This window comes from Notothenia rossii, assembly GCF_949606895.1.
Source record: "Notothenia rossii genome assembly, chromosome: 5".
Classification (NCBI taxonomy): Eukaryota; Metazoa; Chordata; class Actinopteri; order Perciformes; family Nototheniidae; genus Notothenia; species Notothenia rossii.
This window is the reverse complement of record NC_136903.1, coordinates 14,406,988-14,431,440: the sequence shown is the minus strand read 5'-3', so window position 1 is coordinate 14,431,440 and position 24,453 is coordinate 14,406,988. Positions and strand designations below refer to the sequence as shown.

Here is a 24,453-nt window from a genome sequence, read left to right as displayed (position 1 = left end):
ACACACAACTAAAGAAAATGAGTTTTGAAGATGCATTTTATGGAGATGCAACACAAATTCTAGTTTGTGTGTTGACGAGGCTGATAAGAGGAGTGTGATGGTCCCAAATGGATCAATGGTGTGTGCTGAATGGCTGCTGCCGGCCAGAGGTGGAGATCTGACAGCTCCAGAGGTTCACACTGCTCGACATCTGGTAGTTGTAACGGGGATTGGCACAGGGACACATGGAGAAAAAACAGAAGAAAAGCATGAGGCAACGCTGTGCTCTCAAACATGGAATATTCAAGGAATTCCTGGCAGAATTCCTGGGGACATTTGTCTTGGTTGTAAGTATCATTTTATTTAAAACATTTAGTTTCCCTCATCTTACAAAAATCTAAATATTGTCAAAAGTGCAAAACATTTTTGCTTTATAAGTTCTGTCAAGTCTGAGAAGTTGTTTATATGCTTTCTTCAGTATAGTTCTGAACTCCAGACTGCAGAAATCTCCTTGTTCTTTATGATGTTAGTGACAGTCTGTTCTCCTCTTCCTCGTCAGTTGTTCGGCTGTGGCTCAGTCGCTCAGACCGTCCTCAGTCGAAACACCCTGGGCGAGCCTCTCACCGTCCACATCGGCTTCTCCGTGGGCCTGATGATGGCGGCGTACGTGGCCGGTGGAGTGTCAGGTAAGGTGGTTTAATGTGGCTGTAGGAACTTCTGCACCGAATTATTTATTTCCAATCAAGTACAACTTATTAAACAACATCCACCACACGTGCAATAGTTTTTTTTTTTAGATGCATGTGCAAGAGAAATAAATAAATAACTGTTCATGGATTTTCTTGAGTCCAGACTATTATTGGCATCCTGTCAAATTTACTGGAAAATAATATCAGCTTTAATTATATTGTTAATTTGTTGTTTGCACATTCAGCTTATTTGCTGCATTTAATCTACTGTTTAGCGCCGCAGACTGCATTAAAAATAATTCATAGTTATTACAAAAACGACCTGTGCCAGAACCTACAAATAACCATACACTGCTCGCCTGTAATGAAAACACTGTTACTCATGAGGCTTGCCGTCTGTAATGATATAACTTTATGGCTTCCTGTCCAGCCATGTGCCACCTCTACGACTCCAGTGTCAGCAGGAACGTGCCAGCTCTGCGCAGATCCAATGAATGTGCACTGACCATTGATTTGTTAGTGCGAGTGCACAGCCTCTCCGGGGTCATACATAACCCTGGGCACTGAATGTCCTGCAAACTGCATCGATCACAGGCTCCGTTCACCAGACTCAGCCCGAACAACACCGCTCGCCTCATCTGAGCTGCAGCTACTTCCAATTTCTAATAATAATAATAATAATAATAATAATAATAATACAAGGTAATTATATAGCACTGTTCCTGGTGCTCAGAGACGTTTTACAAGTAAATAAAGGAAATAATGACAAATAAATAAAAAAGTCCTGGACTAAGTTCAAAGGGAGTTAAAGAGGGGGTAGAAGATTAAAAGTTGAGAGCAAGAGTGAATAGGTGAGTTTTGAGGGCTTTTTCACATTAACACAATAAAATGTTATTCATGCAGACAAATCACTGACAGGCGACATATGTTTTTAAAATGTAAAATCTGTCAGGATGGGAGCACACCCTGAAATAAAAAAGGAACCGAGTAATGCTCCCTTTTGTTTTCTACTTTGAATTTTAAATAAGTGATCCATTATTCGGCCTCTTTGCTCGTGAACAATACATACTTAACAAAACCCTGCACCGTCCGGGGGGGCCGCTCCCCTTCTGCTGCCCCTCGTAAATGTGACAGCCTCACTAATGATGGAGAGGGTATCATGCCAGACGACCCCCACCCGCTGCATCCCTCTCTCACCCTCTGCTTTGTCTTGCTCCCAGGGGGCCATGTGAACCCTGCTGTTTCCCTGGCCATGGTGATTCTGGGCAAACTGAAGATCTGGAAGTTCCCCTTCTACGTCCTTGCTCAGTTTCTTGGTGCTTTTGCTGGAGCTGCTGCAGTCTTTGGATTATACTATGGTGAATACTGCTCAACTTTATTCCGTTAACATGAATATTAAACCATACCACTTTGTATGAGTAAAAAGCGTCATCAATGTGAGATATAAGTGTATTCCTTTGCACAACTAATGTCTGATTATCCCCCACACAGATTCTTTCATGGACTTCACCAGTGGGATTCTGTCAGTCACAGGAATCAATGCAACAGGCCACATTTTTGCTTCCTACCCTGCGAGACACCTGACGGTCCTCGGCGGCTTCATCGATCAGGTGAGGTCTGGTCACCGTGACGTCAGTGGCAACATTGACGTCTGCTCTGTTGTGCATTAAGGCTCAAATTCAGGCTCTAATTGAACAAAGTCTGGCCAATATAGCCAATGCAAAATTGATTGCCCCCTTTAATCAGAGAACACCCCCTCTTTTGCTTCAGTTTTGGGGCTAATTACCCATTTCCTGCCATTTCCTGGCTTTATCTGGAAGGTCAATTATTTACTTAACACCATTAGTGTGTGAAGCGATCCACAGATAACACATCTAACAGCTCAAAACTGATCAGGTGAACCACTGAGATAAGTCTTATCAGTGTGATTGTGCAGAGCGATCATATTAGTATTAACTTTAGAAAATCAGTTGTGCTGTAAAAGTTGTGCTAACTAAATATAAATATGAGTTAAAATCGTATTTTATTTAACCATCAAGATTAAATGATTAATATTACAGAGGGAATCATGTGCTAAACAAATGTGGCAAATGTGATAACAATGTTCCCAATACAGCCTAAAACATATAGACATTATCTCTACAAATAGTATTTAAAACCAACACAATTGTTATGAAATATATGATATGTTATCAAAGACATTCACACAGACACTTTTTTTCTACCTACATGTTGTCAATATACATGAGAGTTCTCAAAAAACAGTAGTAGGAATAGGAAAAGGCAAAACACTTAAACTAAAGTAACAAAGAAACAGAATTACATAAAATACTATTTCAGTTTTTATCCCTGACCTGCCTAATTTCCAGTTTACCAAACGAGTGCCGTTCCTCTCCTGCAGGTGGTGGGGACGGGCATGCTGGTGCTGTGTATTCTGGCTATCATTGACGACGGGAACATCGGAGCTCCTAAAGGCGTGCAGCCGCTGGCCATCGGTATGATCATCATGGCCATCGGTGTGTCCATGGGGCTGAACTGTGGGTACCCCCTGAACCCCGCCAGAGACCTGGGCCCCCGGCTCTTCACAGCCGTAGCAGGATGGGGGATGGAGGTCTTCAGGTAACAGTGTACAGACCCTAAGAGCCTTGTTAGTTAGGGTGGCAATTGTATTTGTGTAGCTAATTTAATTACACTTACAAGACAACATCTGAAAATATACACATGAATAGAACATTGGTAACATCACTGAATACGACTCTGTAATATACAAGCAAACACACAGCCACTCAGCAAAAATAATATATATAACCCCCTTCACATAACAAAAACATGCACACACATTTTTCATGTTATTATGTATGCCTTTATTTTAAAACGTATTACATTTATGAATTAAGGAAAATCCATATGAGATCATTCTTTAAAAGAAAACCAGTATAAATAAGAAATATTAAACAATTGTAAAATATGTTACATCTCTAGGGAACTCCTATCATTTTATAAACCCACATATTTATATTAACTAAATAGTTTTTGAGTAAGCATATAGACTAAATAGTATGCATGATCTCTATAATGGCATTTTGTGAATTGCTTTTTTTGAGAAATACCACAAATATAAGTTGTTTGCTGTAATATGATGTTTATCTGTTTGTATTGTTGGTTTGTTTGTCAAACTTAACCAGGATGTAATTTGCATATAGGTGTAATAAGTAGGTTATGTTTTTTATAGAAATAGATTTGATCTTAATTTAGCCCAAGATTACATTTGAGAGTTTGTTACAGGAGACAGTTAATAATTGTATATAATTGTATATATATCGTACATCTACTGATGAACAAGCGAGCTGCTGACACGAAGCAGCTCGGTGTTACATAACGTCACATGCACTTGACAGGAAGTCGATGGTTGTGAATGATCCGGTGTGGCCCCTGACCTGCAGTGGCCTCTGAGTGTGACTGCCACAGATGTATTTGACTTTTTCCTTTTCCCACTGCAGCACCGGAAACCACTGGTGGTGGATCCCTGTGGTGGGGCCCATGGTGGGGGGGGTGGTCGCCGCCGTCGTCTACTACGTGTTCATCGAGCTGCACCACCCCCGCGCCGAGCCCGAGCCGACCCACGAGGTGGAGGAGGAAGAGGAGGAAGAGGAGGAAGAGGATGATGAGGGGAACAGCATCAAGGACAAATATGAGATGATCACCATGAGCTAAAAACAAAAAGACTTTCAGGACTTTCTGTTCAAATGAATCTGCACTCAGCGTCCATCTGTACGGAGGTTTCCTCTGTGTCCACACCAAATACTGGACTGTCTCCTCTGAAATATAACTTTTTATGTTTTATGTTTCATAAGCACATAGATCTCAGTCCTGTGGGCTTCACATTGTTATCATAAACATGTTGTACATACTGTATTATAGATATTAGACCCTTTGTTTGGATAAACTATACATCTGATACTGAACTCGTAGATGTATATCCCTGTCAATCTCCTTTTAGTTTTGCTCCCTGTTTACACCAGTGGTTGTGTTCTCTGTATATCTACTTTTTTTTCTGTTGTTCTAACTGATTATTGTTTTCTTCTTTTGCAAACCAAGAGGAATCCTCCCTTCTATGCTTTCTTAATTATTGTGTTTTGATCTGTGTTGTTTTGTCTACATTAAAGTTTCGACAAATATCAATTTCATAACAGATATTTCACTTCAGGGATCACTGAAAACTGCAGTAAAGCAGACAATTTGTTTATCTAATTCCCATCTCAGCATTTACACCATTACCTTCTATAGTCTCAAACGTCCCTTAGATTGTTATGTCCGCTTGTGTCATAAATGGAGAGAGGACAGTAACGGCAGGCATGAATCTTTGCAGGAAACCTCACCAGCAGTACATTTATTAGTCTATTAGTGTAAACACCTTCAACTGTTATTGGACCCACACGAGAGATGGATCATTTGTTTTTTAGTTATGATTGCAGAGGATGATTACACCTCTCAGTGTCAGCTCAGTGCATTATGCCTTTATTAATATTGTCTGTATTAGCTGATAACTCCAGTTAATTTCCTTAAAGAGGATTTGAGTCACAGCGAGATGTCTGTTTTGAAGTCGAACTCTAGGCGGTACCTCTGATTTTGAAGTTATATAAGGAATGCGGATACATATAACATATTATAACTCTTCCTGTCATCCACAAAAAAAGCATCTAGCTTATAAAAGCACATAATTGCTTGTACAACTTTCCAACTGGAGCATGACTAAGATGTCTTCCCACCTTAAAACAGAGAACGTGAGGTCCTTTAAAAAGGTCCTATTATGCTTTTGGGGGTTTTCCCTTTCCTGGAGTACGTTATATCGTTTGTTCTGCATGTAAATGACCTGCAAAGGCCCCAGAGGGAGTTTCTCTCCCCCCCGCGCCTGAAATGCCTCTATTGGACTCCTTTGTGTTCTTACAGTATGTAACACAGTGAAATCACTATGTACCACTAACGCTTCTATTGCTCCAACACATTGTATGTAATAGGCCAGCAAACCAATCAGAGAAGACTGGGCTCTGATTTCAGACAGAGGGTGAAAAGAGAGAAAAATAAATAGCGTTTTGAACATTAAAGTATGTACACATCTTACTGTAAAGCCACAAAATACAAATATGAAACAGAAGATTAGCATGGTAGGACCCCTTTAAATCAAAGAATTTGAAACAACTACTAAGTGTCACAATTATTATAGTGCACAGTGAAAGCCAAGTGAAGTAACGCACAGTGACACATGAATTAAGTGGAGGAACAGAAGTATTCGCAGAAAAATGTACTTAAAGTATCATAAGTAGAAGTATTTACTTAGCAGTCCATGTGTTGTTTTATTAACAAAGTGGATTCTTATTGCAGATGCACTGCTCTATCTTTAAGTTCTACAGCTGTTTATTTAAATCTTTATATTTTAGAGGCTTGTCATGTGTTCTTTGTATTCAATCATAATAATAGAAAGTGTTATATAAAATGAAGCTAAACCACTAAATGTATCTCTTAAATGGAGTTGAGATTGATAGCAGCACAAGATCGAAATACACAAGTAGACTGGAAGGGCCTCAAAATTGCACTTAGGCAGTACTTGATCAAATTAATTTAAGGAATTAGCGAGCTGCAGGACGCGTTTAGCCTGAGGGTCAAAGTAGAAATCTCATTATTGTCCATGTCGTGTATACATTGCACGATTGTATACATGGAGCACAGAGGAAAATCATTTTGTATAGACTGACAGCTCGATCACTCCATGTGCAGGTGCATGTGATCCTGTCTCTCCTCTCACACCTTAGCAAGGGTTTGGATGATGTGGGATGCTGATTCTGCCGCTGTGAAAAGTACTGTGAGAAAATCCCACAACGTATGCTGAGAACTGGGTCTGCTAAATAGCATTTTCTTGTCTTTGTGAAATCATATGGACACACCAAATAAGTTCAGCCCGAGGAATTCCGTTTCTAGCTACTGTGACCTTAAATTACCTCAAGTACGATTTATAATGTGTTCTTCTGTGAACTTGCCTTCACTCTGTTGCCTGTATGTTGTTTGAACTGAAGAAACATACACATACAGATTCAGTGTGAGAATACAACTGAGTGTATAATAACTGTACATAACTACACATTTAACGTACTTCTGAGATTGTTTTTATACAACTTTATACTTGCAATTATTCCACTTTTTAATCCATTACAAAACATCTGGATATGAACAAGTATACCTATATATAACTATTTCTCAATTGTTACTAAAAGTAAAAGGACCAATGGACACATAATTATTGGTTAACTTATAATTTGTTAAATATCTGTGCGTTGAGAATCTAGTGAGCATTAAGTGAGGCTGGACACTGAACTGGTAGTTATATTGTATGATGGTGTGTTCAGGGTCAGCTGAGTGTTGAAGCGAGTGTCACTCAGTTCAGTGCGGGTGATGCTCCTGGGTGCCTGTTTTTACAATGATGCTTTGTCACTGCAAGGAGAGACAAAAGGTGCTGCTCGCTCCTCTGTGTGTGGCGTCAGCTCCTCGCACCGAGCTGAAACACAGAGCAGTCACATTGTCCTCTCTGCAGGGTCATTGTTTAAAGGCACACAGGGACATCAGCTTGGAGAGGTAAGAGAACATGGAATGGTGCTTCAGTTTAAAGGTCACCTATTATGCAAAATCCATTTTCTATGTCTTTTATACATAAACTTGTGTCCCCTCTGATATTCTCTCTCTTTTTGTTCTGATCCATTTATATAAAAACTTGTCTGAAAATAAGCTGATCAGATTTTGGCCACTTTATGATGTCATAACGATTTTTTGGCTTGTGTAACCATTAGCCAATCACCAACCAAGGTAACCCCCGCCCACCTTATCACCTGAATCTCCTCCTAGAGCACCATTGTGTTCTTTTTAACCAAATATCTCTCAGAGGGGCGTGGGGGGAGCTCCTTATTTTCATCTAAAGTAACAGACAGAGAATCAGCTCTTTTGAAACAGAGGGGATTATGGGATGCTACAACGATCTGTTTGGTATTTCGAGCCAAACACTTCAGAGACATGTTTTGTTTATAGATATTGCAATACAACTCACCGCCTGCATTATCTAGTAAATATTGAACCTCAACTTGTTGTGGGTGACACAGCTGAGGATCCGCATTGAAAATCAATGGCTGGCCCCTTTCCACTGCATGTGCGAATGCGTGCTCCCAGGATCGGACATACACTTTCCAATGCAGTGAACGTCATCACTCCCGGAAAAGCCGTCAATAAGTTTAATCATCCTTTGGTCCCTTGAAAGGCGCTATACAAATTGAACCTATTATTATTATTATTATTATTATTCAAAAGTGCAACAGTAATGAGAGGGCTAGATTAAAAGGCAAACATTATTCATCAGATTCTAAATTGACTCTTAATTTGAAAGATAAAAGGGAAGGTTTTTTTTTATCCTCAAATCGCTTCTTCTTTATAATGCAAGAAGAATGACAAATCAATATGAGGATGATACATCCCGGTTTGGCCTGCTTTTAATTGATAAATTCATATCTTAAACTGCACTATAACTTTTGATGAATTTTTTCTTTTAATGTTCATTTTATTATCTTTGCTTTTTAATGACTGTTTTTAAATGCCATTTTCTTAATGTCTTTCATTTTGGTAAAGCACTTTGAATTAACTTGTGTTGAAAGGGGTTATATAAATAAACTTGCCTTGCCTTTAACAACAAGTTGCAGGTCAATATTATGTCATTGAAATTCAATATAACTCATGATATATCCCTTTGTATGGTCAATCTAAGGATAAAAAAAGAAACGGGTAATCCAAATCCTCGTTGGTCACACAGAAAACTTCTCTTGGTTTTTATAAACATTTGATGCATTTTTTCTATTTATTTTGAGAAAACATTGTCAGCTAGAATCATTCATACATTATGTTACAAAAACAAGTTGAATGTACAATAGTAAAGGTTGCAGACTTTGCGTTTTAGATCACAAGCACAATCTGAAACAACTCCACTGAAATCACCACGAGATTCAGATGACATTTATAACAATAAACGAAAAAAAACAAAACTGATTTCCAGTTGTCAAATCTGTGCCATTTTAAACTCCTCTGAATTAATCCTCAGCATATACTACAAATTAAAACAGAAAAACAGAGCACACATTACAGACAGTAAACAGGGGTCTATTTTATTTTTGAACGAGTCTTTTAATTAATGCATTTCAAGAACTCCAAAAATTACATCTCTTTGCACAATACAATTTGAAATTCTTTTTTAGTAAAAATGTTCAAAGTGAACAAAAATTTCCGATACTGTATAAAACACAGTGAACATTAAAATCAGACAGTAGTATTACTTTTTAATCGTGTTCTTTCGGCCTACATCACCTACAACATTTCAACTCAATTTGGACATTTTCAGTGCACGTTTATCTAAAAACTTTACCAAGACTACGAAATTAAAAAGAAAGTAAATTTACAGGCATTATTCTTCTGCTCTTCTACCCAAACCATGCCACAGGAGAACACAGACAGAAATGAGAATGTAACATTTACTCCATCACCCTGAATTGTTTTTACCACTGATGATGGTGGAGAAAAGCAAACTCCAGTTCAATTAGCACACATAAGAACATAAATAACTTAGAGGAGAGGAACGTTTGTCACATATGAACATCTTTGAACAACTTACTCTGGAATTAGAATACAAAAAATCAAACTGATGTATCAAAATGTCATTTTTCCATTTTCAAATGAAATGCACATTTTCGAAGTACTGTACAAGTTTACATGTAGATGAAATTTAAAAAGAGCTCCACTTTGTACAGACATGAGACGTTATAGCGACCGCAGACCGGCCTAGTTCATCTGCCGTGTCTAACCGCGAGACACGTTATTAATATGTCCCCTCCAGAGCACATGTGTGAATGTTACAACCATCAGGACAGTGTTGTAAGATATTAGTTGTGATTAGTATTGCATGCAATTAAAAATGATACTGCTAGGGTAAAATAAAGTCAGACCAATAACTGTCCTTTGCCACACATATTATGCAAAATATGTCTATAGCTAACCTTTCACCCACTCGCCACATCCTATTTGGTGGGAGAAATGTTTTATCGACAAGTAAAACAAGACATTTTGCAAAAAATATCAAATCTTTTTTGCTGGGTATAATCATGTTGTCATTTGCCCCTCGTGCTGTGCCGCACTAAGGTTGGAAGGAAACACCTGAGGTCAGAAAGTCCAACAACAACCCATCACCTCTCCTTCTTGCTTTCCATTTTCACTGGTTCCTGAAAACGGTGTTTTTACAAAGCCTGTGCACAAAAGACCAGCTGTTTAAAGTTTTATAGCACACTGATGTTAATGGAGGCCGGCACTCATGAGCTCTTAAGGGGATTCAGTCCGTAATGAGATCTGAGCGGGATTAAACTGCAGGTGAGTTTAAATAAGAAATAAAAAGCAGCAGCTTGCCTCTTGTGAAACTAGTGACCACACTGAGGAGATGTGTGAGTAGTGCGACAAAACTGCTGCGTTACACGGCTCCTTCCACTGGTTTTAAGACTCACATTAATAGCTGTCAAAGGAAATAATGTTGCGTGACATACAAGTATTACAGGCCAATTCAAAGCCACATTTAATAAATGTGTCTGCATGCCCACATTGACAAATTCTTAGATTGGCTATCTGAAGAATAATAGAATGATTTGATCTCACATTTTTTTTGAACATCCACACCGGAGTCGTTTTTCAATTTATTTCCACACTCATGTAAACTAAGTCTGTAACATGAATACACTCTCACTTCTAAACTAAGCCACAGCAGCCTCTCCCTCGTCTTCATATCTGAGCAGGTAGAATCGTCCTCAGCTTCAGTTAGTGGTTATTTCATTATTCATCAAAAACAATTCGGTAAAGACAATAAAAGGTGATCCTCCCTTTCTGTTCCCATGACTCTTTACTTCATTCGACTTGTTCCACAACATGAGCAAAACATGATGTTAGCAAGACAATACAAAAAAAAAAAAAAAAGATGAAAAAAGGGACCTTGAACAAAGAAGGCCTGAAAAGTGGGATATGGTGACCCAAATTGGAAATCTATCAATCTAACGAAAGTGAAAGAGATCCACCTGATTGGACGACTGCAAAGAGAACTTGATGGCGCCAAATCCTCAACAGCAACGTCCAAGGAACTCTTCACAACCATCATTCCTTCATTTACGTGTTAAGAGTCCTGAGAGCACTAACCGAAGAATAAAAGAAAAGTGAAGAATTACACATTTACAGTAGAAGAAATAGTTTGTTTTCACTTATGATACACTAAATATGTACAGTCACATGCAGAAGGCGGTCTGCACGAGAGACCGGAGCCTGTGTCTTTTGCCGTTTGACATGTGTAAATCACAAAAGTGCCGCAAATCCCCACCGAGTGTCTCTCATTCCTTGCTAGAATGGCAAAAAAAAAAAAGAACAAAAAAAAAATCACGGAACAATTCACCAGCAGCCACGGGCGTGTCACTCAAGAAGACGTTGCAATAAAACAAAAAACACGTCACAGAATGTACTAAAGCTACACATGATTCCTTAACTCCTTGGCACTCCTTAAACAGAAGGCAAAAAAAAAAAAAAGGTGGAAAAGGATGCTTGATCGCACTGCATTGGAAATGGCTGATGGCCGAGTCCACTCCTCAAAGAACCAATCGAGTTGCTAGATAGTTGTGTTCCCTTTTTCACGTGTGTCTGTTTTTGTCTGTAAATGGAGGATATGATGACGACTAACAACCATGTCAGGCTTTTTCTTTGGATGGAGTGACGCTTTTGTTTTCCCACTGTAGGCACAAGGAGGAGCCAAGGCATTGGGGGGGGGGGGGGAGGAAGGGGGGCGGGGTCTCAGCGTCTCATCTGGCCCATCTGATAGTTCTCTCTGGGCTGGCGGTGGTTCCTCTGCGGCTGTGCCTGGCGCTGGGGCTGCCGGGGGGGCTGCCGCTGCCCCCCCCCATGCTGGTGGCCGTGCGGGTGCTGGGACTGGTTCTGCACCTGGGCGTTAGCCTGCTGCTGCGCTCGCCGCCGCTTCAGAGTGCCTGTTGGGGGGGGGGAAAGGCAGTAATGTGAGCTCGTTAGAAGACAGACTTTATCAATCATTCAACCAACCACTTTATTAATCCTGCAAGGGGCAATTGGTTATGAGCAGATTATGTCATGTGCAAAGGCGGGAAGAAAGCACACAGATACCCCCCGGGGGCCTGGAAGTGGATCATTCCAATTTACACGATAAATAGTTCATAGCATCACAATAAATAAGTAAATAAATAATCAAGTTAAAAAAAACCTATCAAGAATTTAAAAGTTTGAGTGCAGAGGGGATGAATGATTTTGAAAAGCGATTTGTCTTAAGAGCAGGTAGAGCATAGTATGTTCTCCGTTTTCCGCACAATCTGCTGGTTGCAAAAGGAGTTTTTGTGCGTTTACTCCAAGCTGAAATTGCTCCTACTGACACTCTGCTCCTGATGCCTGCACGGCAGTAACAACCATCGTGTGAGTTCGTTGCATGTCCCACTGTGAGAGATGAGTCAAGTGAAACTGCCTCGCTGTCTGTGTCAGAATGTACGCTAATCATTTTGGAGGCATGTCAGATGATGAGACGGGAGTAAGCTCTAATGTTTGCTGAAGCTCTAAAATTGTACGGTTTGACGCCATTTTCTTTTTAATGACCTTCTACGTCTTTCCTTTGACAGCCCAAACCCACAGTCGGGTAATTTTCTCACGTTCGCTAGTATGGCAATAAAGAAGATGTTTCTAAACTCCTGAGACTCGAGGCCTGTCATTTTAAAGCCTTTCATAAAAAAACCTCAAATGTGTGTGTTGCATGAGGAAAAGATTCCGTGAGAGAAAATGAAAGAACTGAGTGAAAAATGTGAAATAAACCACTCAAACTGACTGTTCACTTTCATGTAGGGGGCCGATTGTTCTGATTATAGTGCTGCCTTTTATCCTGAGCAAACATGTCAGAATCAATCTTGAGAGTTTGATTTTGGCCTTATTTAAAAGATCAAGTTAAAACGCTGAGTGGCAAAACCTACAATTGCTCTCAGGACAGAGTTTCCAAAACTCTCTGACCATTGTTATCCTTTCTTGTATTTATGAGTCAAAGCATTTGATCTTATTTCCCTGCAACAATCATATTTATTGACAATTTGATCCTTTACCCATTAACTTCAGTATTTAGTGTCTAACAGTTACAATGCCTGTTTTTCATAGTTTCTGTTTTAACAATGCATAAGACTAAATAGGTGCAATTACAAATACGTTTTATTTTCAAGGGATGGACACAATATCAAAAACACCTTCAGTACAACAACCCCACAACTGTAAATGAACATGAGTCCTGTGGAATTGCAGGTGCTACATACAGGTTAACTGTTCTCAATTGACTTTAAACAGATGTTAAATACACACCATGTACAAAACATTTATAAATCAAATGTTTAATTTCCTCTGGTTTAACGAACTCTCTGTAAATCTGTGGACTCACCTGGAAGAGGTTTGGGAGGAGGAAGTTTGGGGTTACTGCTCGGAGTGTGCACACTGCAGATCTTGATGAATCCGGCCATGAGCATGATGAGGGCGATGCCCATCAGCAGCACCGCCCACCAATGGGCCTGGAGAAGAGAATCAAGCACAAATCAAGCAGAGTCAAACAAAAACCACCCCTCCAATCAAAGACGTTGATACGCACCACAATCCACTCGGCAATGTTTTCATAGAGCTCTGGGTTGAAGATGGCCTTCTTCAGCCGGGCCAGCGGGCCGTCTGCATCGACCAGACGGCACTTCATGAACACGTCGCAGTAGCCTTTGAAGTCGTTGCAGGGGGAGCCGGCTGGCAGCGTGGTCACTTTCTTATTAAAGAACCGAGACAAGCGCTCTGATCCTGTGCTGCTGCACGTGTTGGGATTCACTGTGGGGATGAATCACAGACAGTCAACTCAATTGAAATGAAAAGGACAGCACATTATATTCAAAAAAAGCCAAAAGGGTAAATGACTCACTCTTCTCCATGCAGCACACGTGACAGAGCTCCGTCTCATCCTTGCCATCGAGGCTGGCACAGGTGCAGGCCTCCAGCCCGTACTTCTCACAGATGGATCCGGAGCAGCCCTGCGGGGGAGGAGCATGAGGACAGGCCAGATCAGATGCTGACTGGTAAGGAAATAAAGTTGCTATAACAACCGGTTCTCCCAGGTGTGAAGTCTGCAGCCACTCACCCCGTTGAGGCAGACTTGGGTCTCTCCGTGGCAGGCCGTGAAGTTGGCCTTGGGCTCAGATGTGGGGCACTGAGGGCCGACCCCGTTACACATGCCCTGGTGAGCGCACTCCGACTCCTCTCGACACTTCTCATTACGACCCTTGTAGGAGCACTCTCGGGTACAACAGGGACCCTGACTGGGACTGTGGGAAAGAGGAGAGTTTGATGAACGATGATCACAAAGGAGATGCCAGATTTTCCTTATGAAACTTCAAAATGGTCAAAAGCGAAATCCTACCTGCAGACTTTGTTGGGCTTTAGCTTGCACTTCTTGTTGTCAGGCTGGTTGGCGTCATAGCAACACTGGTCCCTGCACTGGTCGCTGTAGCCACAGTCACACTCCTCCCCGGGCTCCACCAGGCCGTTACCACAGATGGGCTGACCAGACTCTGTTTGGGGAAGGAAAACAAACATTGAGGCTGGTCCCCGAAGACTGGAACATGTCTCGTGGTTTGACTTCTTGCACTGAAGGATAAAAGTGTTTGAGAACTGTCTCATTACAAAGCCAAACAAACATTGTTCCGAGGACAATGTGTTGCTGCAACAAATATAACTCTTCAAATAGAAACAGACCCTTGAATGCAACAATTAACTCAAACAGACCTTTTTTTGTTTGTTTGAGGAAAGGCAACAACATAACACAGAACAGGTGTCAAAGGTTGAGGCGTTCACCACAAGCTAATATTTTTCAAGTCACATCCGCCAAGATGGAGGCTACAAAACATCAGGTGCAAAATAAGCTAAGCTTTTAAAAGCTATATACAGTAAATATTATACGTATTCTATTCTTCCGATTTGACAGTTTAGATTAAGTGTGACACACAAATATTCTAAAGCAAAAAATTCCACAACATGCCAACAACTGTAGGTAAAAATAGTCCTGGACTAACGCCAAGGTTGCTTTTCAAAGCTGTTACCAGCCGATATGTTGGTGCCAGATAATTGCCTGAACGAAATCAGAAAATGGGGCACTGGGTTTAAAATGTCCAACACATTAGTACAGGAAAACAAGATCAGAACTAAAACAGTCAAACGTACCGACAAAACAGTTCCCCCTCTTCTTCTCCAGCACCTGGCTGATGTTGCGCACGCTGCAGATGGAGAACTTATTATTGTTGAGCTTGTCTCCCGACGTGGCTCTTGCATACATAATATAATTGCCCTTCTCCTTCTTGTCTTGGCTCTTGGATTCTCCTGGAGTGCACTCAGATCCAGAGTCATGCTGTGAATGCGAGAGAAAAAAAACGGGTAAGAAGCAGAAGGGAAAAAAGTTTGCGAGACTAATGAATTAAATTCCATCAGGCATAGAGTGGCACATCTAAGTCACTCACCGGGGAGCCAAAGTTGTGTCCTACTTCATGTGCAAAAGTGATATGGGAGACTTTTGGAGGTACGTGGGAGGCATAGTTCTGTACAGTGATTATACCAGTGTTCAGAGACTTCTTTTTCCCATCAGAGTACAGCTTGCTTTTTTCACAGATGCCTCCCGAGCTCCCTGGGAAAGAAAAGCACAAGTTGGAGCAAGGCTTCTTAAAAACCAGAGCAACAAAACATGAATCACATTATCTCATTAGAGAGGGAGAATCTGATTAATGTCATGACCATTTTTTAATCCGGATGATTTAATGCCTTACTTCTCAACATAATGACAGTGATTTGTTAGAAAATATGAAATTGAAATAGTTTTTCATTGCCACCAGAAGACACACACCCTCCAAAAGTAAATTAAAGATTTCAACAGTGCAATATTTCTCCGTTAGAACTTCAAATTAGGAATGTAGCACAGAAAACATCTGAGTTACAGAGTGCAATGGATAAATGGCAAGGGGCCGTTATGAAACCTTTGGGAATCATCACATCTGCATATTGTCGGAGTTGGTATTTGAAGCTGCTTGGTTCTCATAACAGTCGGAATCAATCAGCATTTGCAATCCCAAATACCACTGTTACTTTCCATGGTGGGTGTTGCTGCAATATGCCATTCGGATAAAACACAATTAAATGACTGAGTAAATCTCTGTTTCCTTTTTTAGAATAATCCCATAGTCAACCATAAGGAATATTATAATGATGTTGCATTATTAAGAATAAGACAATTATGTGCAGCTCCTGGTCATAGAGGACTGTCTTTTAGTACCTGAAGGGGCTCCGACCCAGGCCAGACCCAACACCCCGTCATCAAAGTCTCTGTCGGTGAAGACATAAGCCAGGCAGTAGTCGTCGTGGTTCTGCTCCGAGTTGAGCTCCAGGAACTTCTCCACGCCAATGTTAGCGAAGCGGAACGGGTTGGACCGGTCCCTCTCATCACTGGTGGTGTTGATCTGCAGAATAGGATGATAGTGATGAGTTCAGAGGGAGAAAGGGGCTTAAAAATGAAATCAAAACTTAAAATCAGCCCGAGACTTACCCTGATCCTTTTCACCATGAAGCTGATGTTGCGAATGCCCATGAAGTCTGTTCCCTGATAGATAGCATCGATAGCTTTGACGTGACTGGAGATCTGAAAGAGTAAGACATTACAAATTAACATCACCTACAATGTCTCCTTTTTTACCAACAGCTCCCTTTAAAATGTCTGTGCTTGGTGCAAAAATAATCATAACATCATGTTTTTACATTTTTATTGTATCTTTAAAAACTAACCCTTCCCACCATTAGCCTCTCTTATGGAGCACAGTTATGGTATCAGATATCTGGATAAGTAGCATGTGTAAAGTGAGTGACAGTGATTGACCTGAGCGATGACAGCCTCCCGGGTCTTGTAGTACTTGAAGAAGAGGTGGTCGGTCTGAATGAACAGCTGGCAGGTGTTTTTCTCAATCTGAGCCATCCTCTTCTTCCTCAGCAGCACTGGGTCATTAGAGCCCGCCTCCGTGTGGAGCTCCTGGTGAAAGGAGATGGAGAGTAGGAAATGGGCAGTTAAATAAAACATATATACCGCTATATTCCATCTAAACATGAGATGAATAAATAATATCTGGTATTTTTAGGCTGTGATTTTAGCCGCAGTGTGTTCATAATGATTTCTGCATAAGTTCCATATTTAAACAGAAAGTACAAAAGCTATTCTCACAAGTCAATATATCCACAGTGCTCACAGAGACTTAAAGAGAGTATTCATAGTTATCTCTGACCCTGACGAAGATACTCATATCCCTTTAATAGAGTCTGTTGGGCTTTACTGTGGAGTGTGGTGAAGTTCACCTTGGGTGGCTCACGAACGGCCGAGGCTTGGTACTTCTTCATCTTTTCAAACACGGAGCTATCAGCGCAGCCTCCCTCCGGGCCGTACTTGTGCGGGTAGTCTGAGAGAGAGAGAGAGAGAGAGAGAGGCAGACACAACACAGTTAGGATTATAAAAGACAATGTTAGCTGCTTAACCCCCTGAGTCTCTCTATTTCTGCTGCTATTCATGATCAGCTAATGGATGTGCTTACACGCCACTTGAGCCTAGCTTTGCTAAGTGAGCCGTTTCCTTCTTTGTCGCTCTTATTAGCGATCCCTCTCATATTTCTGTTTAATTTGCCCCTCAGCTACATACTATATGTACACAGATGATGTGAAATGAGGGGGTGCCAGTGAAATGAAGTATGCCTAGTGCTCACTATAAGTACCAACATTTGGTAAGAGTGCTAAAATGAGCCTGAGAGAAGGATCGTGTTACTCCGCTAATGAGCACCGCGGGTTTCTCTGCTCCCTGGGGGGCGATCACACCAGTCTGCCTGCATCCTCTCAGCTGCCCTAACCTTGCACTTCCCGATCACACATTTACATATGCGTGCATCCAATTACACATACACGATGATTACATCCTGTCAGTATTTGTGTGGCTGCAGGGGACTCACGTATGTCGTCTTCGTGGTAGATGACGGAGTGGAAGGGAACGTCTTTGTCCTCCAGGTATCGCTCAGCAGGCTCCACGTAGTAGGTGCCTTGGTAGCTCTGAATGAAGCCGTCAAACTTACCATCCACAATGGAGCCATGAGTCAGGGTGCCTTTCTCCCCTGGGAATCCAAATGACAGAGGTGAAGGTGTCAGAGGTCACTGTAGCTTATATTAAAACAAGTATATGAAAGAAAAGAAGATCTCACCGTAGATCTCTCCGCTGTAGATATGAGAGGTATCAAATGGAACTTCATCTCCTGAAACATCTACCTTCAAATCTTGAGAAAACAAGGTGGAATCCCTTTTCATCCGTAAATTGAAATGCCTGAAATCAAAAAATAAATGAAACTTTAGGGAATAGAAAAAAAAGCAAATGAATGTAATGAAGGAGGTAACAACGTTGAACAACAGCGTTATCTATTTTGGAAGAAGTTTGTTTCTTTAAAGCTTTTCATTCATGTCACACAGGGAGAGCCTTTGTATTTGGGTGTGGATCTAAATGTGGCCTCTCTTTGGGAGGTAGTAATATCCACCCGGGCTTTGAGGAGAAGGAAAATGCAAATTAAAGGGGGAAAAAGGGTGAAAGGGAGGGCATGGTTTGCCAGAGAAAAACATCTGAGGTGCTTTCTGTTGCTTTCTGTTGCAGAAGGGAAACTGCAGTCTGATCTTGTAAGAGAGGGGGAAATGGGACATCTTGAAACAATGCTGTTTTTTGTTGCTCAAACATATGGCAGAGAAACAAAAGGTGTTACAGCAAAGCTAGGATTTCCTGTAACGCCTAACAGTGCTCTTTTTGGTTCTTAGTATACTGTAAAGGTTACGGTTCTGTAGTCAGACTTTTAACTGCAAAGTATCTGCAAGAAAGCAGGGTTTTTGTACAATTTAGAGTCAAACTGGACTTAATTACAAAGACATCTGGTGATCTGAATGAATCCATTGCACCACCATTGTTTTCTGGTATGACTTAATCACTAAAGAAAAAGTAGGTTATATATACACATCTTAAAACATGTTTATACACTGTACCAGTAAAGGGAAGGGGGATCGGGTGCTGCAAATCAAATAGGAGTTGTGTCTCCAGCTTTGTCATGAATTCAAAAGAAAAAGAAGCCGGCACATTTCTGCTTTTCAAAGGAACAGACACTTCCTTCTGTGCGTTTGCTTGCGCGGCGCTTTGCGTTGTTGTTGTCCCTATTAAGCAGCATCGGTTTGGGAACAGCAGGCCGTGCTACAGGCAGGACGAGAAGCAGCCTCTGCCAAGCCCAGCCAGATGGTCTTGACTTTGTCATGAAGTGTGGACACTTTCCATCAAACAATAACACCTCTGCAAAATGCTGGAGGAAGAACCATAATAAAAACTACATGTGTTCATCAATCCATCTTCTATACTAGGGCTGACCGATATTGGAAAAAACTGACATTGCGATTTTTTCCCCCCTGAGATATATATTGCGATATGAAAAAATACAGGAATTGAAGGAAAGACAGTTTTTTTTGTCCGCAAACCATCCTTTCTTGAACTTTAAATGCTATACAATTGGTATTTTTCTGACTAAATTTAACCGGATGAAGGATTTTAGTCACGGACGTCTGGATCTTAAGTTATCAGAGCAACAAGCTGAGCTAGCTCGGTTAGCAGCGCCGAACTGGAGAAACACATGAAAGGACTTTATTCAGTGTTTTTACCTTTAATCACCGGGTCTGTTTGCTTTGGAGATTTGATTGTGATTGGTGGTTTGCTGTGCATGCAGAGCTTGCATTTCACTCACTCAAGTACCCCTGACATGAGAGCCGCGCGAGTTTTCCTTTTGTAGCAAGCAGCAAAAGAATTGTAACATCACGTGTTTGAGTTAATTTGCCTACTTAATATCGCACGTCCTAAATATCGCGATTATCGTCACGACACGATATATCGTGCAGCCCTATTCTATACCTTAAAGGGCTTCCCCACCCAGGTAGCAAGTGAACAGGAACACCAGAGCCATTACAGGGCTAACATGCACACCAACACATTAACAGTTTCTACTTCACCTGACCTGCATGTATTCAGACTGTGGAAAATCTCGTCCCCTTTGTTTTTGTTGTTCAGCCTTGTCTTACTTTGTTTTTTCTCTTTTGGTGTGACCCTGAACTTGTTCTGTAATCACTTTATTATACAATACAAAAGGGAGGGAAATGTGACAGGAAATCAGAACAAACCCACACCAGGGATGCAACTTACAATTATTTTATTATTATCATTTATTATTCTACTGGTTAATCTTATAAATTATTCAATTAATTGTTAGGCAAATAGATTTTTTGTTCAACCAACATTACCAAGCTTAGAAATTATAAATTCACAACAGGCAATCTTCACAATTTTTAGAAGCTGGATTATTTAAAACCAATGTTAGGTAATATCCTGGAAAGAGATACATAAATTAAGCTTTAAAGAGCACATAGAAACGACACAGGCAGAAGCAAGGCTGACCCTTCCTCACCATGGAGCAAATGTGATGCCCCTGACCAGGTCTGAGATTCAATAAAACAGGATTAAATGGAAACAACTTTCAATCACACTGCAAACCTCTGCTACAGCTTACATCCATCTGTAATCATGAAGAAGGTAGGAATAGGGATACTGTAGATGCAGATGTACAGACAGACAGGTGAATAAAGAGGAGACATAAAGACAGAAAAAGATCCAGACAGAATTTCCCTTTAGTTTTATAACTGGAAAATGTACCAACCTTCCATGGGCGTGGAAATCTAAATGAAGGAACTTGTCTTCAGGAGAGAACGCCCTCTTGGCCCTCTGATGATTGCTGTGCACCAGCTCTGTTTCGTAGGTGAGACCTTCATAGTGACGGATGTACTTGTTCAGGGGATTTCTATAGTGTCCTGTTGGGGAAGAAAAGGAGGACCTCATATTTAGCATTAAAAAACGAAAACACAGGCCTTATTAAATGTCAGAAAATTCAGATCAAATCTAATCTGTTTACAAGACAGCAATCCTAGGATTTCTCTTCCAATCTTTTCAAGTCCTTTGGGTTGTGTATGTATGAAAATGAACAAAAACACATGTGTTTGCCAGAGAAAAGGTGTTAACAAGCAAATGATGAGGAACAAAAAAAAAACGTACATCCAATTCCATAAGCCTGTAACAGCCTTGATACCACAGTGTTACATCGACTATTATTAGATGCCAATGTTAGTTATGTGTGTTAATTCAACATGTTTCAAACATTTCACACTTTCATTTGAGTCTTAAAGGCAACATTACAGTATAACAGGTAGGTTTTAGACTAGGTAACTGAGGCAGGGTATATATTAGGATCCTTTAGGCGCCTTAAATATAGAAGATCAGGCGGATGTTTTACACGCACGATTAAGATGATGTAAACCGACAGCAAATCAGTATGGTCTGCATGTTTAAATTGAGTTATTTATATTTCAGTAATTTAAATGCTGTATTGAAGCAGTGCTTAACAACAGCCCCCAGCATCACAGCATCATTATTTAGCCACCAGCGGAGTGGGAGGCAGGCTCCAAGGAAAGAAATTCCCACACGTTCACCACATGCTTCACACTCAAAAGCAATCTGACAAACTCCATTTCGAGCAAAGGTAGTAATTTTGTTAAGGCCATTTAATTCCTATTGAAAGTACGTTTTCTTTTTAGCATATTGAGACTGTAAGAGATCACATCCTTGCCCCTTAACATAGAGAAAGTATGTTCAGTAAATACAGTATAATTAGTACTGTCTGGTAGGTAATTATGCCTTTCTAAAGAGCCTAAATTATAGGATTCAGTGTTTCAACTATTGAGGAAAACAGGGTGTAAGTAACCCAGGCTTCAGCTGGTTTCTCTTTTCATGTGAAGTATGAAATATTTAGTTGCTAACATTAAATGTTTAATTGAGGTGAAAATTAGAAGTGAAGGCCAAGCCTATTCTCAAATATATTTACCTCTCAAGGACTAAAAAATAAAATTAGAAGCATTGAATAAAAAGGAAGTCCTATAATAACAAATTTAAAAAGTTGTTATTGCTGTTTTTGATAGTTTGGCAAGGAATTTAGATTAATATAAAAAGTATACTGATTGCCAAATAGAAACATGGACCCTAATGAACTGAATGAACATTGTATAAGAAGATGATAATCATATGTAGCCCATTATTTTGCAGGTAAACGATTTAAAAGCACAGCAGGTGCAGGATGCAATAACGTCAGGTACATCACAATTCAATGGAGCATTTTACGTAGATTTTCGTGCACAAATCATACACATGTTTCAATATGAAAGATCTACACAGTAGCGTTGAGGTAAAATAGAGAATAGCGACAGTAGCATAAGCATTGACAGCAGGGAAAGAAAGAAAAACGATGCCAGCAATCCCGAAAACTTGTCAGCCATCTAAAATGGTAAACCCTGCCATTGTGCAGGTAACACAATGACAGGAGCTACATGTCTTATTCCTCCCATTAATCGTGATGATAGCAGCTATAGTGTTAGCTAGCACAAAGCTAACGGTCCGTACCCGGTCGGCATCTCCATCTTCTCATAACAATGGCTGTCGGCGCTATCCGCACGATAACAACAAAACCGACACAAAGCTGACAATAAAAAAGGTGACAACACACAGAAATAACCAATCAATACCGGTTTATTTCAATCGACAGCACGAATCCAAGTCAGCTTTTACGCTATATATGATTTGTTAGCTTGAAGTAATACGGCAAAAAGGGTGCAGTCCTGTTCATAACAAGCAGGCCCTGCTGGTCCTCTGTGAGCTAACACCAGTCCTCCTCTTAGCTTCATGGATTTAACACAACTTGAAACGCTTTTTCTCTCAAAACGCCTCACTCACCTTGGGTGTGGTTTAGTAAATACACGAACAGGAAAACTTTAAGAACAAGCATGTCTGACAAATCCATTGTTAGAACATTGATACCGTTTTCACTTTATTGTCCTACTTAGATAGGCGCAGACGCCCTGTGTGTTTATTGCACCTTCCTCTCATCGCCTCTTGCTCCTGCGTCATGACGTCAGACGCACGGCAGCTTGACATCCCTTCCCCCAAATGCATCCATGATCCAGGCCTGCATACATTACAGCACGCCCAGGCATTAAATATGCCTGGCTGTAATGTAATGTGTGCACTGTATATAGATCTCCTTCCACCGTTAGTGGCGGACAAAACAGCGAAATATCCCTTAAATCCAGCTACTGCCCTCGGGGCAAAGGTGCACCATCCCGTGCGAAGAAAAACATCTGTAGGAAATTGTTCATCCCCATTACATTTCCTAATATGAAAGAAAATTGTATATACGTTTTCCATATGCAAAACAAAGAAATGTCTGCCTTTTGAACCCAAAAGTAAAAAATTAAGTCTTAACAAATACCTCTGTCTAATTTGTATTCTTCCAATCTTATGTTATCTTAGCTCATATTATGACAGAAGGCTGTTGACAATAAGTGTCTTGACCAAATATATGCTGATTACTTTTTAATGATGCTTATGTTTTCCTTGCTTAATGTGTGTCATGTATGGTTGTTGATGTGCTTTTGACCATCTTTATGCTCTTTGTGTAAAGCAAATTGCCTTGGGGGGAATAAGGTTTCATCATGATTTTCACTGTAAACAAAGCAATGCTGACTTCTATTATTCACTACTCTCATTTCAACCATACCACTGTCACTTAATATAGGATTCAGTTAAGTGACAGTGATATTAAATTATTCTCCATATGTTTTTGTAAAGTTTAGTTATTTTGTATTCTTAGTTAACTTTTTTTTAATACAGTGTATGTTTTTATTGATATTGATGAGACCAAACAAGCAATCTTGAGAAAGCATCTCAGGCTCTAAGAACATGTTCACATTTTTCTGACATTTATAAACCATATGATTAATACATTAATGGCAGCCTTGTTCTTACATTACTTGCATACAATCTCGTAGAGCTGTCTTACAATTCTTTAAGCTTCCAACAAATTGTGAGTTTTTGTTGCTTGGCAACCGAAGTAAATAAACATCGTTTGGTGTGTGAACCTTGGATTCGTTTCATGTCATACATCAACTCTAATTATCTGTAGGCAATCTATTTCTGTTTCTCAGTGATGATCTTCATCTTGTGATCTTCATTCTCTTCCCGCTGATGCAGTGGTTTCCCTCAGGTTAACTCCACATATTGCAAGGCACACTTCCTTTACAGAAATAGGATTACATCTGTGACATGTTGAAGATGAAGTGAGTTTTCTAGATGATCATGAATCAGAAAAAGTACCCAGATATTTTCTCCGGAGTCTTGTCTGCTGATGTTTCCATGTTGACCACAATCTGATTAATTAGCAGCTTTTCATTAAGTTTCTGTCTGTTTATTCCAGACGAGCTCCTCTGGCTCCTGTCGCTGTCACGTGGCACACCTCCACATCTGCCCCCAGCTTCTGAAGCTCATCCAGCCAGATCTGCTGCTTCTGGGACAGCCGGTCACTTGGCCCCTTCACCTCCACCAGCTACAACAACAAGACAGCCCACATTGAAAAAGTCCATTGCATGCTGCAGTACAATCGATGTAAAGGAATCAGGTACCACAGAGTGT

The 24,453-nt window shown here is 40.5% G+C and overlaps 3 protein-coding genes across 4 annotated transcripts in view; 1 reads left to right on the top strand and 2 right to left on the bottom strand.

The window, feature by feature from the left end:
- Positions 1-54: 54 nt before the first annotated feature.
- Positions 55-4,850, top strand: aqp9a (aquaporin 9a). The gene is made up of 6 exons (XM_079681459.1): positions 55-326; positions 539-665; positions 1,889-2,026; positions 2,160-2,278; positions 3,070-3,287; positions 4,169-4,850. The coding sequence occupies exons 1-6, from the start codon at positions 225-227 to the stop codon at positions 4,380-4,382; spliced, it is 918 nt and encodes a 305-aa protein (XP_079537585.1). The 5' UTR covers positions 55-224; the 3' UTR covers positions 4,383-4,850.
- A 3,678-nt stretch (positions 4,851-8,528) lies between these two features.
- LOC307038493 (disintegrin and metalloproteinase domain-containing protein 10-like) lies at positions 8,529-23,587 on the bottom strand. Of its 2 annotated transcripts, XM_079679923.1 has the most exons (16): positions 22,720-23,587; positions 20,600-20,750; positions 18,074-18,192; positions 17,828-17,986; positions 17,187-17,287; positions 16,717-16,866; positions 16,390-16,482; positions 16,120-16,303; positions 15,314-15,477; positions 15,021-15,204; positions 14,221-14,371; positions 13,942-14,125; positions 13,726-13,834; positions 13,414-13,634; positions 13,210-13,336; positions 8,529-11,758 (listed from the first exon to the last, which is right to left on the bottom strand). In XM_079679923.1, exons 1-16 carry the CDS (start codon positions 22,784-22,786, stop codon positions 11,568-11,570), a joined length of 2,355 nt encoding a protein of 784 aa, XP_079536049.1. In that variant the 5' UTR covers positions 22,787-23,587; the 3' UTR covers positions 8,529-11,567. The 2 variants fall into 2 exon arrangements, with proteins under 2 accessions (XP_079536049.1, XP_079536050.1); XM_079679924.1 differs by lacking the exons at positions 20,600-20,750; positions 22,720-23,587 and adding an exon at positions 19,904-20,435.
- A 140-nt stretch (positions 23,588-23,727) lies between these two features.
- fan1 (FANCD2 and FANCI associated nuclease 1) overlaps positions 23,728-24,453 on the bottom strand; it is a gene marked incomplete at its 5' end in the record, with an annotated part of 6,367 nt that continues 5,641 nt past the window's right edge. The window contains 2 exon segments of the mRNA XM_079679931.1: positions 23,728-24,367; positions 24,370-24,410. Of these exon segments, the coding sequence (XP_079536057.1) occupies positions 24,230-24,367; positions 24,370-24,410 (179 nt within the window). The 3' untranslated portion in view covers positions 23,728-24,229.